We start from the raw sequence: 19,361 nt of genomic DNA, 5'->3' as shown, positions 1-19,361 counted from the left end.
AGTAACTTATTTGCCTGCCAGGAAAAATTTTAAAAATCTACTCTTCACAGAAAGGAAATAAAATCCAGTATTCACTAACATAGTATTCATGGGGTACCTCTTTTTCTCTTTTCTCTCTCCCTGTCCCTTGGCCCTTCCCCTCCCTCTCAAAAAACAACAACAACAACAACAACATAGTATTCACAATGTCAAATTTGCTAAACATTAAAAGAAGCAAGAGAATATAACCCATGACCAAAGGAAAAAAATCAATTGAGGCAGATCCATAAATGTCAAAGATGATGGAATTAGCGAATAAGGACTTTAGAACAGTAAATAAATTCAAGGATTTGAAAGGAAACAAACATGAACATATCAAAGACACAAAAGGAAAATAAATAGAAGAACCAAATGAAACTTAGAGAGCTGAAAATAGAGTATTTGAAATGAAAAATTCAATAGATTGGATGGCACCAAAAAAAAAAAAAAAAAAAACCCACAAGGAGCTTAAAAGTATATATAGCAATAGAAACTGTCCAAACTGAAACAAGGCAAGGATGTCCCCTTTTGCCACTTATATTCATTACTAGAAGTTTTAGCCACAGCAATTAGGCAAGAAAAAGAATTAAAAAGCATCCAAATTGAAAAGAAAGTAGTGAAATTATCTCTGTTCACAAATGAAATGATGTTACACACACACACACACACACACACACACACACACACACCCCTATTAGAGCTAGTAAGCAAATTCAGCAGAGTTGCAGAATATAAAACTAATGCACAAAAATTAGTTGCACTTTTTTTTTTAAGATTTTTTCTTTATTTGAGAGAGAGAGATAGCGACAGAGACAGCAAGAAGGAGCACACAGACAGGGAGGAAAGGAAGGAGCATAATGTGGAGCTCAATCATGGGGTCCTGGCATCATGACCTGAGCCAAAGGCAGACACTTAATCAATTGAGCCACCCAGGCTCCCCTAATCAGTTGCATTTTATACACTAAGAATGTATAATCCAAAAAAGAAATTAAGAAAACAATTCCATTTACAATACCATCAAAGAGAATAAAATACTTAGGAATAAACTTAACTAAGGAGGCAAATGACTTATATACTAAAAACTATAAGACACTGATGAAAGGAATTAAATAAGATAAAAATAAATGGAAAGACATTGTGTGTTTATGGAATGGAAGATAATATTAAGATGACAATACTAAAAAAAAAATGAAAAAATGACAATACCACCCAAAATGATCTACAAATTCAGCACAATTCCTGTCAAAATCCCAACAGTGTGTTTTGCAGAAATAGAAAAACCCATCCCAAAATTCATATGGAATCTCAAGGAACCCTGGCTAGCCAAACAGTCTTGGAAAAGAACAAAGTTGAAGGACTCATACATCTTGACTTTAAAACTTATTACAAACCTATAGTATTCAAAACATTGTAGTGTTGTCATGACTGACATACAGACCAATAGAACAGAAGTTTGTGTTTTTATTTTATTTTTATTTTTTTAACATGGAGAACTGAAGGTTTGTTTTTTTTTTTTTAATTTTAATTCCAGTATAGTTAACATACAATGTTGTATTAGTTTTAGGTGTACAACACAGGGACTCAGCAACTCTATACATTACTTATTGCTTATCATGATTAGTGTACTCTTCATCCCCACTGCCTATTTCACCCACCTCCCACCTACTTTCCCTCTAGTAACCATCAGTTCTCTGTATTTAGAGTCTGTTTTTTGGTTTATCTCTTTTTGAATTTGTTTTTTAAATACCTGTTATCTCCAAACTAATCCATTCAGTGCAATCCAAGTCTAACATCCAGCAGGAGTTTTTACAGAAATTGACAAAATGAGGACACCTGGGTGGCTCATTTGGTCAAGCGCCTGCTTTCAGTTCAGGTCATGATCCCAGGGCCCTGGGATGGAGTCCCACATCAAGGTCCCTGCTCAGCGGGAAGCCTCCTTCTCCCTCTTCCCTGCTCAGCTGGAAGCCTGCTTCTCCCTCTGCCTGCCCCCACTGTCCCTGCTATCTCACTGACAAATAAACAAATAAAATCTTTAAAAACAAACAAGCACAAGAAATTGACAAAATGTCTCTAAAACATACATGGAAATGCAAATGATCTAAAATAGCTAAAGCTAAAGCGGGGTGCCTGGGTGGCTCAGTGGTTTAAGCCTCTGCCTTCGGCTCAGGTCATGATCTCAGGGTCCTGGGATCGAGCCCCGCCATCAGGCTCTCTGCTCAGCATGGAGCCTGCTTCTCCCCCCTCCTCTCTGCCTGCCTCTCTGCCTACTTGTGATCTCTGTCTGTCAAATAAATGAATAAAACCTTTAAAAATAAAAAATAAAAATAAATAAATAAAATAGCTAAAGCAATTTTGAAAAATAAGAAAATTGGAGGGCTGGGATGCCTGGACAGCTGAGTCAGTTAAGCGTTGGGCTCTGTGCTGAGCATGGAGTCTGCTTGGGATTCTCTCTCTCTCTCTCACCCTTTGCACACCACCCCCCCCATGTGCATGTGCTTGCACACACTCTCTCTCAAAATAATAAATAAGTAAATCTTAAAAAAAAAGTCTGGAGGGCTGGGGCACCTGGGTAGCTCAGTTAGTTATGTCTGCCTTCAGCTCAGTTCATGATCCCAGGGACCTGGCTTCCTGCTCAGCAGGGAATCTGCTTGTCCCTCTCCCCTCCCCCTCTGGTTGTGCTTTCTCTCTCTCAAATAAGTAAAACCTTTTAAAAAAATGGAAGGATTACTCTACCTCATTTCAAGACATAAAACTACAGAAATCAAGATGTAGTATTAGTGTAAGAATGGACTTACAGATAAATGGAACAAAAAAGAGAATCTAAAAGTAGACAAACACATACATAGTCTATTGATTTCTAACAAAGATATAACAAACTTATAAAAATGCTAAATAAATTTTAATAAAAATGAATCTCGTTATATTTTAAGCACATGACTAATTAGAGTGCCATGATGATTCAACACTAGAAAATTTATCAGCATAATAAACTGCATTTACCAAATAAAGATGAAAAATTCTGATTATTTTTATAATTACCAAAAAATCAAATGATAAAATTATCTCGTAGTGATTAAAAAATAAAAGTCATAGCCAGCAAGATAAAGAATTTTTCATCCTAACAAGGATATCTTCCTGAAACTTAGAGGAAACATTGTATCTGATGGTTGTGTCCATTTTCTATATGTGCCATAAAAAATTACCATGAATTTAGTAGCTTAAAACAGTGCAACTATTTTATCTCACAGTTCTGTAGGTCAGACATCTGGATGGGCTTGGCTGATTTTACTGCTCAGGCTCTAACAAGGCCAAAATCATGTTGTTTTAGCTAGCGAGGCCGGCCTCTAGGGTAGAACCCACTTACAAGTTCATTCAGGTTGTTGTGAGAATCTAGTTCTAATAACTGTAGGATCTAGGTCCATACATCTTTCCTGTCATCTGGGAGCTACCCTTAGCTCCTGGAGGCTACTCTCTCTGATCCTTGCACATGGGCTTCTACATCTCAGAGCCAGCAATGATGCACTGAATCCTTCCCTTGCTTGGAATCAACTCCCTGACTTCCTTTTTGGCTGGTCTTTCATCTGATTCCAGCCAGAGGAAGTTCTCTGCTTATAAGGGGTCATAATGATTAGGTTGAGCTACTAATCTCCTTATCTTAAATTCCATAACTCTCATATATCTAAGTTGTATTTTACATATAAACAGTTCTAGGATCAGATACATAAGATATAGTTCAGAAAAATACATGTAAATTGATGGGACAGTAATTATCTGGGGTGGGGGGCATATAGTGGGATGTGCAAATATGAGATTTTCTGCCACTTTTTATTGTTGTTTTACAACAGTACTTTGTATGGATATAATTTTTTAAAAAGATTTTTATTTATGTATTAGAGCAGGAACAGGGCAGGGGCAGAAGGAGAGGGAGAAGCTGGCTCCCCACTGAACAGGGAGTCCCAATGCGGGTTGGATCCCAGGACGCTGGAGCAGGACCTGAGCCCAAGATAGACGCTCAACCAATGGGGCCACCCAGGCAGCCCTATATTCATTTAATTTTTAGAAATTGAAGGTGTGCATATCAAAACATGCAATCCAAGGAAGGTTTGTAGATTGTGCCAATGTCAGTTTCCTGGTTTTTATATTGTAGTATTGTTCTATAAATTGTTGCCTTGGGTGAAGGGGTGGGGGGACTTTCTGTACTACTTTTGCAACTTTGTATAATTGAGAGGTTTTTTTTTTTAAAATTAACAAATAAGTGAAAAAATTAAATGTTAAAAGCGGAATTGTGACCACTTGTCACTGAAGCCTATTAAATTACCTGAATACTGTAATCACTTAAGCAAAAAAAGAAAAAGAAAAAACAGTCATCATTTTCCTGTTTTCTTTAATAGGTTCTAGATGATCTGGAATGTCATGGAGTTGCAGTGTCAGAACAAAGCCGAGCAGAGCTGGAACAGAAAATAGATGAAGCCAGAGAAAATATTCGTAAAGCAGAGGTGAGGAGGCAGCTCACTGGGGCATTTTCCCCAGCTCCAACCATATCACAGCTGTGGTATATACCTGTAGAATTCAGCTGCTATCCACTGCTTAATTTGAAGATGACTCAGCATCTTTATCTGTGTCCGGAGTTTTATTTTTGATACCTGCTTCCTGCAAGATAGTACATGTAACAAAAAGACACTGAACCTGTTACCTGGAGAGTTTATAATCAAGAAAAATTAACAGAAGAATTATACCACGATAAAGATACTAATTTTAAAGTTTTCACAAGGAACATAATAGATCAGTCAAATTAATGGCATGAAATTGATACATATATATTCAGAGCCTTGAAAAGTCCTCCCCAATAATGGGCGGTTCACTGGTTCAGGGGCAAAATCTGACCTTTTAAAAAGAGACACTTGGTTAAGTGTCTGCTTAAGGCAAAAAACCTGACAATAGATTTTCATCTTTTGGTGAGGGGTCATGGAACCCTTTTGAGGATTGTGTTTGAAAGTGTGAAACCTTCTCTCCCACAAAAAAAAATACACATTTTGTGTACAGTGTCCAGAAGTTCATGTACCCTAGAGTAATATTACCTGACCTGGTCGCAGAGAGGTTGAGATGGAAAGAAAGATATTATTTGCAAAGGCGAAAGACATAGGATACAATTTGGCAGTTGGATTTGTTTAGAGTAGAGGTTTTTTGAAGAAATAATGGTAGGAAGTAAGCAAAAATTATTGTGGTTAGGACCAGTTCATGGATGACCTGTGCACACTTGTGTATAGTTATCTACCCAGTGCAACATGTTGAAGGGATGTTAGAAAGTAGACATCTTAGAAAGACCGACTATCCAGACCTCAAGGAGAATATTTTCCTGTTAGGAAGGCATAAAGAGTGCCAAAGATAGCTGAGACTGTAAAACATAAATGCTGAGGCATGGTCCACACGAGTATACTTAATACTTAAGGAACCCTGAGGACACAGAGACCACTGTGGGAGAAGTTGTCAGGGCAGGTAACACAGAAGAGGTAGAATTTGAGATGGGTGTTGACAGATGAGCAGTATTTAATTAGAGAAACAGGGGTAGCACAAGATTTATGCCATGTAATGTCGAGAGGCGTAACTTGAACCAAAAGAAGGAGGAAGATTTGAGCCTGGCATTGGGAAATACTCTCTAACAGTCATTTGCCCAATGAGAGAAGAAGTTCCCCGGGACACAGTGTGGCACTGTAAGTGTACAAGATACCACCAGGGTCTCTCTACAAGAGACTGGTTGAGGGTTAATCTAAACTAGTGATTTTCATATATCTTTTCAGGACTCTAGAGGTTTTGAGAAAGTGTTTCAGTGGTTGGTTGAGGGGAAAGGGGTGGTGAGGGGAGAGGCAGCTTAGGCAAACAGGGAATGTGAGCATGTTTTTGGCACAACCCCACGGCAGTGATCTGAACCAGGAAGGCTTGCCATCTGCCTGGCATAGAGAAACCCCAGTAAACCCAACTTGCCTGTCCCTGACACATGATCCACTGCCTCTACAGTAAAGAGGGCAGGGTGTACAATAAATAGCCATTTTCCACTCTGAACTCAGGATCAGGCTAAGCCACTACCCTAGGGTACCAGCCAAGTACTGCTGGCAGGCCTTTACCTGGTCTGAGAGACACTGGCCTGTGTATGAGTTTCTCCTGCTGTTTGTTTCTCCATACTCTGAGTGAAGCCAGTTTCAGAGCCCTGGTGGATCAGGAAAAGTCTCAGAAGTTTTCTGAAGGGTGTGTTCTGTCTTGAATTTTCTATTTCCAAACTCTCTCCATGGTGTTACTGTCTGGTACCGTCCCTCCACCAAACCCCCCAGGAGTAGCAGTAGTAGGTATTGGTCACACAAGTCTGCATTTAGGCTCAATGACCTGTTATTTCTGTGAGTGTGCTAAACAGCCCTGTGTTTGTTAGCTTAAAGCTAAAAATATGAAGTGAGAGTCCCACAACAGATTGTCTTATTTTTCCTAATACCAGTGTTTGAGTCTGCATTCTCAGAGATAATTTTCTTACCAAAACTACGGAATATGCTAAAAACCATGATGCTGGATCTATTATCTCAGCTTTAAATATCCATGAAATATAGTTAATACTACTATGATCTTAAAATGATCTCTCATTTGATTTTCACATATCAGATATAAAGAATAACCCAGCTAAAATTAGATGGCAAATATGTGAGTGTAGTATTGGGATAGTACTTACCAGACAGTCATAGTGAGGTTTTTGGATAGACTTGACCACAAGAACCTTCAGAAGAATTGACATTAGTAGTTTGTGTAGACTCCTTTCTTCCCTTTGCCTATATATCATTTGCATTGGATTTTCTCTTTCCATTTAGTAGTTATTTACTTTATTATAAATACCTAATCAAAAGGGAAAAGGCTGGTTAAAATCCCATTATATCCTTCATTTTTGGTTTATAACTCCTATCAACATGACTGTTACTCTTCCTTGTTGACTAATCTGCGTTATCCAGTCTTTTCTATATTGTGTTTCCATTCAGTGTTGCCAGTTAGAATAAAAGCCTTCATGGCACTCAGTAATAAACTTTTTCCAAACATAAGAAATCAAAATATAAATGGTCTGTGCTTTTCCAAAGAATAGGGTTTATATAGTGATTAATTAATTATTGGCTGGTTAATGTGTCACAAATTTACTAATTGATTAGCTTAACGAATACTTAATGAATACCTGCCATGTGCTAGATACTGATGAGTATACGGTACACACAGTGATGAACACACTATTGTTCTATTGTTATGATCTCTATGATAGTCACAAAGATCTTTGTATTAGATGTGGTACTGTTTGCAGCCACTGACAAATTCAAGAGTTGAAACAAAGCAATAGCTGCTTAAGTTAAGCTTTAATAACAGTCTTCTTAACCTGGTATTTAGGTATTTGAATTTTTTGAAATGCCTTTTGTCACACAGACACACACATTCTTCATCTGACTTAGCATTCCTCTTTTAAACGTAGCTTGCCAAGAGACCAAGAATTTTAAATACCATCTTTTTGGAAGTTGTACATGACTTATGTTGTTCCAGAACACAATTATTTTTTGCATGTTTAGGTTTTTCCTTTTATTTGGGTTGAGGGCAGTTTTCTTTTTTTTGACAGCGAGGAGACACAAAGAGGAGAAATTTAATGTAAGAAGTCAAAGATACCCAGAAATTTTTAGTAACTACGTTTGGGGTGAGGCCTCCTGAAGAAACTATAGACAATATGATTCTTTCAAGATACTAACTATATTGGGGCGCCTGGGTAGCTCAGTGGGTTAAGCCTCTTTCTTCAGCTCAGGTCATGATCCCAGGGTCCTGGGATCGAGCCCGGTGTCAGGCTCTCTGCTCAGCGGGGAGCCTGCTTCCTCCTCTCTCTCTGCCTTCTTCTCTGCCTACTTGTGATCTCTGTCTGTCAAATAAATAAATAAAATCTTTTTTAAAAAAGATATTAACTATATTTTTATTTATTTATTTTTTAGATTTTATTTATTTATTTATTTGTCAGAGAGAGAAAGAGTGAGAGAGAGAGAGCACAAGCAGGCAGAGCTGCAGGCAGAGGCAGAGAGAGAAGCAGCCTCCCCCCTGAGCAAGGAGCCCAATGTGGGATTCGATCCCAGGACCCTCGGACCATGACCCGAGCTGAAGGCAGTGGCTAAACCAACTGAGCCACCCAGGCGTCCCAAGATATTAACTATATTTTTAAAATCTGAATTGAATGTACATTTGAAAGCCAAAGTACATTAACAAAGTGAATTAACAAAACCAAAAAATATCACTTATTATCTATATAAACACATTTTCGTAGATAACATTTTCTCTTAAATTGTCATCCTATAAGGTTCTGTTGGGAATTCAGAATTATGTCATCCTTGTACCTCAGTGACTCAAAAAGTGATAATACCCTTGCCAGCATGCAATAGGAGAAACCTAGAAATTTCAGTTGCATAAAATGTGAAGCCTCATCCACCTCAAGATTAAGGAAATGCTAAGGATGAGCCTACTATAAAAACAGAATTTCCAGTCATGTTATATTCAGATTTACGTCCCCTCTAGGCCTGTTATTGCAGGTTTTCACTGTGCTCATGTAACATAATATGTCAGCAGACCTTTTGACTAATCGCTTTCTTTCATTTTTATTGTGAAAATTTTCAACAACATATAAAAGATGAAAGTAAATACATATTTCTCAATATGCTAAATTCAACCATTGATATTTTGCAATATTGGCTTTGTATGTTTGTTTCTGTTCTATAAAATAGAAGTTAAAGCTAGAGGCCTGACTAGGTGCTCTATGCAAACAATGAGTCATGAAACACTACATCAAAAACTGATGATGTACTGTGTGGTAACTAACATAATAAATTTTTTTTTTAAATCTCGAGACCACGGGGCACCTGGGTGGCTCAGTTGGTTGGGCGACTGCCTTCAGCTCAGGTCATGATCCTGGAGCCCCAGGATCGAGTCCCACATTAGGCTCCCAGCTCCACAGGGAGTCTGCTTCTCCCTCTGACCTTCTCGTTTATACTGTCTCTCACTGTCTCTCTCTCAAATAAATAAATAAAATGTTTTAAAAAATAAAATAAAAATCTCGAGGCCTGATTTGAATGAGTGCTTTAGGCAAGAATACTTTATAGATGATGCTGTTTTTCTTCACACAGATGTTTTTATCAAGTTAATCAACTCTATTAATGATGCTAGTAGTAGTCACCTAATTAGGTGGTGCTACCAGGCCTTCCAGCTGTTAAAGTTCCTCTTTTTGTACTTGCACCTAGCAAGTACTAGTCATCTCCAGTAGTGGCAAATGGGTATTTTTCACTCTTACTTACTTTACTCATTATGATTTCATGGAATTTTAAAAATCAACTATATCAAGGTATAATATACAAACAATAACATGAAACCATTTCAAGTGAAGGGTTTGGTGAGCTTGGACAAATGCATCTCCCTTATTATTCACGACCACAATCAAGGTGTCAAATATTTCTGCCTTCCTCCCAAAGTTCTCTTGTGACCGGGCAACAACTGACCTGCTTTCTATCTTATAGGTTAGTTCAGCTTCAACTACATGAATATTAGATTACTTGATATCGTCCTACACATCACATGCAAAGATCACCCCTCACACTTTCATCCAGCCTTACTTTTTGTCTTAAGCTCCGTTTGATGAGCTAGTATATACTCAAGGCCACTGATCTTTTCTTCTGTGGTATGTAATCTACTGTTAAGGCCATCCTGTGAATGTTTATTTCAGATATTACAGTTTCAGCTCTATAAATTCTGTTTGGTTCTTTATATTCTCTTTATATTCCCAGCTCATGCCTGTTTACCTTCATGTTTTCCTTTAAATCCTTAAGTGTATTTATAATAATGACTTTAAGTCCTTGTCTGCTCTTTCCATCATATCTGTTATTCTTTTGTCTCTTTCTTATTGATTAATTTTTTTCCTTTAGTTACGGCTCATGTTTTTCTGCTTTTCAAATACCTAGTAGAAATTGTGTTTGGTTGTTAAATCTGAATTCTCCTTTCTTTTTTAAAGGCTATTGAGTTTTGTTCTGACAGCCATGTCAACTCCAGATCAGTTTAATCCTTTGGAGTTTGATTTTTAAGTTTTGTTTGGGTTGGTTTAGAATAGCCTTTCCAGTAGGGCAAATTTAGCTCTATTGCCAGTGCATTTCCTTTCTGTAGTTTCTTGTTATGCTATAAGTACCCAATAAGATTTCTCAGTCTGGCTGGATAGAACTGTCATATCTTTCATCCCTGGGAATTTTTCAGTTCACAGCTCTGTGGTAGATATTTTTTCCTCACATCATTATCCTTTACTTCTCCTCATAGGGTCAGTCCCACCTTATATATTCTCAATTTATTATAGATTTTTATTAATTTCATCTATTTTCCATTATAGAGGGCCTCTTTTAAGCCCCATAGTGTCTAAATTCAGCCAGTGAGAATCCATTTAGGCTTCCGTGTCCTTTTGATGTTATTCCCATTAGTCTTTGAACAGTTTCCTGCTTTCTCACACAGCCTTGCTATCATAGACTCACCTTGTATTCTCCCTGATCAGACTTAGAATTAAGTCTGATTCTCCACGGAGCTCTGATTTCTATTAATAGAGGATTGTAGTGAGACACCCAGGTCTAGGATGTGAAGGTGTTTATTGTAATGAGTGTCATTTATGTCTTGGCCCTTTCTTTGTTTTCAGAGCTAGAAATTTATTGTTATTTTTTTTAAATCATGAGTTCATTTTGTTATTTCCAATTAAAATTTAAAATTAGGAGGATTTTATTGAATTTCTTTGATTTTATATTTGTCTTTTTTTGCTTATGGTCGAAATTTTGTAGCAATATACTGAAGTTTCAGAATTGCAATGGAAATATTAATGGTAAACTTGAGCAAAATTTAAGATTTCTTTGCAGTTTGTTTTGAATGTAGACTGTCTCCACAAGATTTCTGCTTCTGGTAATAAGAAACTAGCTCATATTGGGCTAATCCTCCTTTAGATAACAGTCATTAACCTGGGGCAAAAATACTTAATAGAACTGGAAGATATCCAAGCCATGTAAAAATTAGAAAGTCCCTTAAAAGAATGGAACTGTACTTGGAGATATGTACAGTAAGCAGCTCTTTGCGACAAGGGGCTGCATGACTAGAATTCAAGCACAGAGCCTTGGTCTTATTGGCTTGAGGATCAATGTTGGGGAGCTCTCAAGTTCGCATATATGTAAATAATTTGCAAATCCTCAGCCAAATCTGGATACATTTGTGGAGCAGAGACTCCCAGAAGCTTGACAGGAAATAGTAGTTGGAAGGCAAAATAACTGAGTCAAAATTTTAGCTGTTGCTTACCACGGGGAGTAACATTAACCATTAAAATATTGGTGTGGCTATGGGGCGCCTGGGTGGCTCAGTGGTTTAAGCCACTGCCTTCGGCTCGGGTCATGATCTCAGGGTCTGGGATCGAGTCCCGCATCGGGCTCTCTGCTCAGCAGGGAGCCTGCTTCCCTCTCACTCTCTCTCTCCCTGCCTCTCTGTCTACTTGTGATCTCTCTTTGTCAAATAAATTTTAAAAAAAAATTAAAAAAAAATATTGATGTGGCTAAAATATCAGACAACATAGACTACAGGGTAAGAAATATTAAAAGGGATAATTTATAATGATTAAAAGTAAGGTCATCATGATCTTTTCCATCAAGAAGACACAACAATTCTGAATGTGTTGTAGCTAATAATGGAGCAACTAAATACTGAAGCAAAAAACTGACAGAACTTTGGGGCGCCTGGGTGGCTCAGTGGGTTAAAGCCTCTGCCTTCAACTCAGGTCATGACTTCAGGGTCCTGGAACTGAGTCCTGCATCGGGCTCTCTGCTCAGCAGGGAGCCTGCTGCTCCCTCTCCCTCTCTGTCTGCCTCTCTGCCTACTTGTGATCTCTGTCTGTCAAATAAATAAAATATTTAAAAAAAAAAACTGACAGAACTGAAAGGAGAAATAGATATATCTCCAATGGTAATCAGAGATGTCAACATTCCTTTCAGTAATTAGAACAAAGGGCTAGAAAATCAGCAAGGATCAAGACTTGAACAACCCTGTCAACGAACTTTACCTAATTGGCATGTATAGAACACCCCATAAGGATAGAGTACTTATTCTTTGAAAGTACACACAGAACGTTCAGCAAGACCATATGCTAGACCATAAACCAGTGTCAGTTAGTTTAAAAGTATTGTTGTCACTCGGAGTATGTTCTCGGACCCATGAAAATTAAATTAAAAACCAACAATAGATACCTGAAAAATCTCCAGATATTTGAAAATTAAATTATTTAGACACAGTAATCTGTGGCTGCCTTAAAACACACACACACACACACACACACACCCAGCTTTATGGCAAAAACAACTTACTGTCTCTCACCATTCTGGGTGTTGACTGTGCATTTGTTTTGCAGGTTTTCCCTGAGATTACTCAAGGAGCTACATTCATCCAGAGGGTCTGCTAGAGTGCTGAGCCTTTTTTCCAAATGGTCTTTCATCCTCAAATATGCTAAACTAGGCTTCCATACATGGTGGAGACACATTCCCAGAAATCAGGCTTAATTGCACTTAATCAGATCTCTGCTAAAATCAAATTTGCATATGGTCCATCAAAGATCACATGAATAAGCCGAGAATCAATGTGGGAGGGGACAACGTGGATAGCAAGAGGCATGATTCATTGGCAGTAACATTTTACCAAAATTGTTAGGACCTTGTTAAATCATTTTCCTCAGCTGTAAAATGGAGTTTATGATATCCATCCCTAGAATTGTTGTGTGGATTAAATGAAATAATCATATAGTTCCTAGTACATGTGATAAAAGTTGTTTGGAGTATTTTTTTTAAAACACCAAAGGTTATTTAGAGTGGCAAATACTGTCATTCTCTTCATTTATTTATTTTCATTCATTTCTTATTACACCAAGATTATATATTTTAAAAGAACTGGCTTTTAAAACATCATTTTAAAAAGCTCTATCTCTTCACAAATTCTAAAATGATTTGGTCAAGTAGTATCTGGGATGCAATCAACTGGGAAATCATCAAAATTCATTTGAAAACACTGGAAAATTCTTCTTTTAAGTAGTTGATAAAATATAAACAGTTGGAACTCTGGAGGAAAGATAGCTATGATTATTCTGGAGCTATGATCTAAAAATCTAACTTTGCAAATGCCATGCTCATCAGCTGTTTGGTAAAGTACTGACAAAAATATGTCTTATGAAAATGAAATTACTTGGTATTGAAAAAACAGAATATATTGATATATCTTTCCCTCCCTCTCACTCTGCTCTTGCTCTTCTTTTTTGTTGTGTATCTCTGCTTCTGCAGTTAAATGACTTAGATTTATGATTTCCAAGAAGGAGTTTGTTGGTTCACTCTTCTTTCCTAGAATATTTTATTGCCTGTATTAGTTTAAAATGCATACTAGAATGGTGCAAAGACAACTGGATATTTACTTGCAGAAGAATGGAGTTGGGCCCCTACCTTATACCATATACAAAAATAAACTTGAAATGATCAAACACCTAAATATAACAGCAGAAGCTATGAAGCCCTCACAAGAAACCATAGGAGTAAATCTTTGTGACCTTGGATTAATTTCTTAGATATGAAACCAAAAGCCCAAGCAACAAAAGAAAAAAATAGATAAATTGGATTTTATAAAAATTAAAAACTTTCTTCTTCAAAAGATACAATCAAGAAAGTAAGGGTGGCTGGGTGACAGACTTTGGGAAGGGTGAGTAAGTTCTATGGTGAGCGCTATGAATTGTGTAAGACTGAAGAATCACAGACCTGTTCCCCTGAAACAAAGACTACATTATATGTTAATTTTTTTTAAAAAGTAAAAAAAAATTAAATCGAGTAGACATAAAAATAAAAGATAAAATTTGAAAAGTGAAAGACAGGGGCATCTGGGAGGCTCAGCCGGTTAAGCATCTGCTTTTGGCTCAGGTCATGATCCTGGGGTCCTGGGATTGAGCCCCACGTCGAGCTCCCTGCTCAATGGGGAGCCTGCTTCTCCCTCTCTCTCAGCAGCTCCCCCTCCTTGTACGCACACGCTCTCGCTCTCTCTCTCTGTCAAATAAATAAAAAGTCATTACAAAAGTGAAAGACAACCCACAGGATAGGAAAAAATATCTGTAAATCATGTATCTGATGAGAGACTTTTATTTAGAATACAGAAAAACTCTTAGAATAAAGACAAAGAACCTGAGGGTTTTGAAGGGTCAGGGGTGGGAGGTTGGGGGAACAGGTGGTGGGTAATAGGGAGGGCACATTTTGCATGGAGCACTGGGTGTTGTGCAAAAACAATGAATACTGTTATGCTGAAAAAATAAATAAATTAAAAAAAAGAATAAAGACAAAGACAAAATAAAAAGAACATTAAAAAGACAGCCCATTTTAAAAATGAGCAAAGTATCTGAATAGACAGACATTTCTCTGAGAAGATAGACAGATGACTAATAAGTCCATGAAAAGATGCTTCACATCATTAGTCATCAAGGAAATACAAATCAATACTACAATGAGATACTACTTCACACCTACTAGGATGGCTATAATCGAAAAAGCAGACATTAACAAGTATCTTTCAGGATGTGGAGAAATGCTAACCCTCTTATCCTACTGGTGGGATTGTCAAATGAGGCAACTGCTTTGGAAAACAATCTGACATTTTCCCAAGTGGTTAAACATCTCATGATTTTATGACCAAGCAATTTCAGTCCGAAGTATATGCACATATAAGAGAAATGAAAGCATGTTTACTCAAAAACTTGTACACTAATGTTTAAAGAAACATTATTCACATTAGGCAAAAAAATTGAAATAACCCAAGTGTCTATCAGCTGACAAATAGATAAAGTTGTTGGTAATTTGATTCTGCTAGAATCAGGATGTTATTTGGCCATAAAAAGGAATGAAATATTGACACACGCTACACCATACATGCTGCAACATGAAAATACGATGCTGAGTGAAAGAAGCCAGACACAAAAGGCCACATATTATATGGTTCTATTTATATTAAGTGTTCAGAATAGGCAAATCTGTAGAGAGAGAAAGTAGAATAGTAACTGGAATAAGAGATAAGGGAGCAATGGTTAAAGGATTATGGGGTTTCTTTTGGAGGTAATTAAAATGTTTTAAAATTGATTGTGGTGATAGTGGCACATATCTGTGAATATACCCTTAGTCCTTGAACTGTACACTTTATTTTATTTTTTAAGATTTTACATACTTGTCAGAGAGCAAGAGAGAGAGAGCTCAAGCAGGCACAGAGGCAGGCAAAGGGAGAAGCAGTGTGGGACTCGATTCCAGGACCCTAGATCATGACCTGAGCCAAAGGCAGACGCTTAACTGACTAACCCACCCAGGTGTCCCTGAACTGTACACTGTAAATGGGTGAATTTTATAGTATATTTAAGCTTTAGCTCAGTAAAGCTATTACCAAAATAATTATTAGAAGAATAAATATATTTTTGCAAGGCTGTTTACCAAATTGTGTACCTTCAAGCTAAAAACTTGAATTACTTTATATAAGGATCTGTATGATATTCAAAACCATTGAATTGTACACTTTAAAATTATTAAGATGGCCGTTTATGTAACATGAATTTTATCTCGTTTTTGAAAGTATTTAGAGAGAGAGAGAGAGTAGGGGGAGGGGCAGAAGGAGAGGGAGGGAATTTCAAGCAGACTCCCCACTGAGTGCAAAGCCTAATGTGAAGCTCAGTCTCACAACCCTGAGATCATGACCAGAACTGAAATCCAAAGTCAGATGCTTAACTGACTAAACCACCCAGGAGCCCCAATTTTATCTCAGTTTTTAAAAATCTGTATGCTTAAAAATCTTAGGAATACAAAATAAATTCAGCAATGAGAGCTCAAGTGAAACAAGTTGGAGCTTAGGTCATTTTTTTTTTTCTATACTCCACATCCAACATGGGCTTGAACTCACAACCCTGAGATTAAGAGTCGCATACTCTACCAAGGGAGCCAACCAGGTGCCTGTAGAGCTCAGATCAATTTGATACCAGCTTCCGCAGCTGTGAATCCAGAGAGTGGTCAGAATTGCATACCAGCGGGGCTCAGTGAGCATACTGGTTTGTCCAAAAGTCCCATAGAAAGACCATGAAGTGAAGGTTGAAATTTATCAAACAATCCAGATCTTCTCACTGGAATCTTCAAATGTTGAAGGAAGAGACCATGTCTCTATTATGCAGAACAATGAAGCTGAATTTACTACGTGCTCAGCAAAAGAGAATGATACTTAAAAATACAGTCTCTCTGAAGAAACAGAACTAATATCTAGGGTTTTGAGAAGTGTAGATTTCAGGGATTGGCAGATTTTCAAAACTTACGGATTGGTTCACTTGTGGCTGTGCTATCTAGAGATGGGTGGGCTGTGGGAAGCAGGAGTGGGAACCTGACTACTGGTGGTGGCTGGTGTGAGGCTGTCCCTGCCTGGCTTCCAGGCTCCGCTGGCTGTTGGATCCAGACAGGTTCAAACTAGTTCTGTGGTTACTTGCTTATGGCTTGGAACACGAGTCAGAGAACAAGCAGTCTTTCAGTTCCTTGAATTTGGAGACTAGGAACTTTTTGTTTTCTGTCTCTTACTGTTTCTGACAGCTACACCGTAATTTAATTCAGATCTTTACCCAGTAGTTCAGTCAGGAGTCACTGAAGTGTTTAACCAGAGGAGTGACATAATGAGATCGTTTGAAAACTTGTGAGTCTCGGAGATGGGTTAGAAGGCTGTGGAACATGCTAGATTTTAGGATGTCTGAGGCATAGCCTTATTAAAAGGAAAAGAATGCAGACTTTATGGTGTATCTTTCTGTACATAAATTCTGTTGATGTATCTTGTCAAAATGAAAGTGTGCTATTTACCCTCATTTCTGTTCCGGGTTTCCTCCCTTCTCTCCAAGTGAAAAATTAACATTTATCCCAAGGTAGCATTGCTAGTAAATATCAATGTTCTTCTAATTAGTAAATCAGAAATAACTTTAAAACACACACACACACATTGATTTGAGGGGGAAAAAATGCCTTGATTTCTGACCATTTTCTTGGTTTTCTTAGATAATTAAGTTGAAAGCTGAAGCCCGGCTGGACCTGCTAAAGCAGATCGGTGTTTCTGTGGACACGTGGCTGAAGAGTGCAATGAATCAAGTAATGGAAGAACTGGAAAATGAACGATGGGCTCGCCTTCCTGCAGTGACAAACAATGGCACTTTACACTCGGTAGGGTTTCTCTTCTTGGCTGTGATGGCTGTGACATTTGAAGAATGCCATTCTCTGACTGTGTAACCAAACCTGAAAATAGCCAAAATTTAAAAGAAAAAATAATGGTCTTGCTAGCAGTTTGGTGTCTTTGCCTTACCCTATCACTAACTGAGTTAAACTTGGTACAGCAAGAGGAAAAAAGTCATGCTTTTTTTTTTTTTTTTTTTTACTGTGCAGTGAAGAACATATTATCACTTGTTGGTTTATCCATACCACTTTACCAAACTCCTTATCCCATTCTTGAAGAGAGATGCTTCTTGTCCAGAAGTAGCAGAGTAAAAATTTTAATCTAGAGTTTCTGAAGTGCTCAGAGGTCTTCTCTAGTACAAATGAAAACTAAGATGCAGAGAGTCATAAACAGTCTCAAAGAGGGAAGGGAACACTTCTGGTCTGTGTCTTTTTTTTTTTTTTTAAGATTTTATTTGTTTATTTGACAGAGATCACAAGTAGATAGAGAGGCAGGCAGAGAGAGAGAGAGGGAAGCAGGCTCCCTGCTGAGCAGAGAGCCCGATGCGGGACTCAATCCCAGGACCCTGAGATCACGACCCAAGCCGAAGGCAGCGGCTTAACCCACAGAGCTACCCAGGCGCCCCTGGTCTGTGTCTTATTTAATCTGTTTGATTTGCAAGGGCTTTCACGCTCTGCTCACTGTATCATCATCAGAGACACAGGGCAGGGATGGTGTGACAAACAAGGCCACAGCTCAAGCTGGTTTTTTCCTGCTTCAAGTCCAGGGCTGTTTCTACTCTGATGTCATCCAGTTCAACCTCAGTTTTTCATGTTGGAGATCTGAGTGCCAGAAAAGTTCCGTGATTTCCATGTTACTACAGAAGTGGATATATGATTTCTAGCTGGTCATCCAAAGTAGTTCCTGCTGCTGCCTCCTCACCCATTACTCTCTCTCTCATCCTGTTTATTTTCTTATGGCATTTATTACAGTCTGTCCTTGCCTTCTTTATTTGTCTTCTTTGTCTGTCTGCCTCCCCGGAATGTAATTTCCATGTCTGCCTGATTCACTGCTCTGCACAGCGAAGTGCCTGGCACATAGTAGGTACTCAGTAAATATCTGCTGAAGGAAGAAATAAAAGGTCAGATGGGCGAATAGATGGAGTAGTGGCAAACTAAAAGCTAAAACTTTACTCTCTCAACTTCTGACTATATCCATAGTGCTTCTTCAGTGCTTATGCCCTTCAGATAAAAGGGATCCTTGCTAGAGAAATTGGCTAAAGTTTAAGAACATTCCTGAAATTTTTGTCAATTTTTTTACATAACATTCTGATTTTCTAATGGGAATACACTTGCACATTTAAAGAAGATTGTGTATGGGTGTGCATTTTAAGGAAAAGCAGTCTATTGAAAGCTTATTTTTGTTTTACTATTAATGGTAATCCAGCTAAGGAAAGTAGGCACACATCACCCACTTGACTTTGGTGTTAGAAGAACTTGCCCTGTTTTCAATACGACAGAGTTGCTCCACATCGTGGAATATCCCTTCTTAACACAATTCCCATCTGCTTCAGGTTATTTTGTTTTACAGAACTTAAGATGACAGCAAATTCCAGACACAAACTTTCTTACAGCATCTTCAGTGGCACTGTTGGAAACCAATCAAACACGTGATTTCCCTTGGACTAGTACCTTTTCTAACTAACTCAGCTGAGCAGGCATTTATCCCCTCAGTTCTTGCCTACTTCCTGGGTATGTTGGAAAGGAACTAAACTTGGTCTCTCTTCTCAAAGAGCATAGCTGGTAGAGCGAATAGACCTTTATAGATCTTAGTGATACACAGCAGTGTATGACTGGACTACTCTGTGCCAAATTTGAAATTGCTTGCTCCTAACTCATCAACACCTTGGAAAAAAGCCACTTCTCTCTGGGTTTCAGAGAGAAAATTACGTTAAATGATTTGAAGATCCCCTCCAATTCCAAAATTTTATGATTTTGTGAAATGCTATCAAAAAAGCTCAGTACCAGATAGAAAAATAGGAAAGATGTTTGCCCCATGAAGGA

General features: G+C 38.0%; 1 protein-coding gene across 2 annotated transcripts in view; it reads left to right on the top strand.

The window, feature by feature from the left end:
* FCHSD2 (FCH and double SH3 domains 2) overlaps positions 1–19,361 on the top strand; it is a 284,199-nt gene that overhangs the window by 241,863 nt on the left and 22,975 nt on the right. For both annotated transcript variants that reach the window (XM_046015694.1, XM_046015695.1), the window contains 2 exons: positions 4,410–4,514; positions 17,148–17,309. In XM_046015694.1, the coding sequence (XP_045871650.1) occupies positions 4,410–4,514; positions 17,148–17,309 (267 nt within the window). The remainder of the gene's footprint in view (positions 1–4,409; positions 4,515–17,147; positions 17,310–19,361) is intronic.

The sequence above is a fragment of the Meles meles genome, chromosome 8 (assembly GCF_922984935.1).
Source record: "Meles meles chromosome 8, mMelMel3.1 paternal haplotype, whole genome shotgun sequence".
In the NCBI taxonomy this organism is placed as follows: Eukaryota; Metazoa; Chordata; class Mammalia; order Carnivora; family Mustelidae; genus Meles; species Meles meles.
The sequence above is the reverse complement of the archived record's forward strand: the minus strand, read 5'-3'. Positions and strand labels throughout refer to the sequence as shown.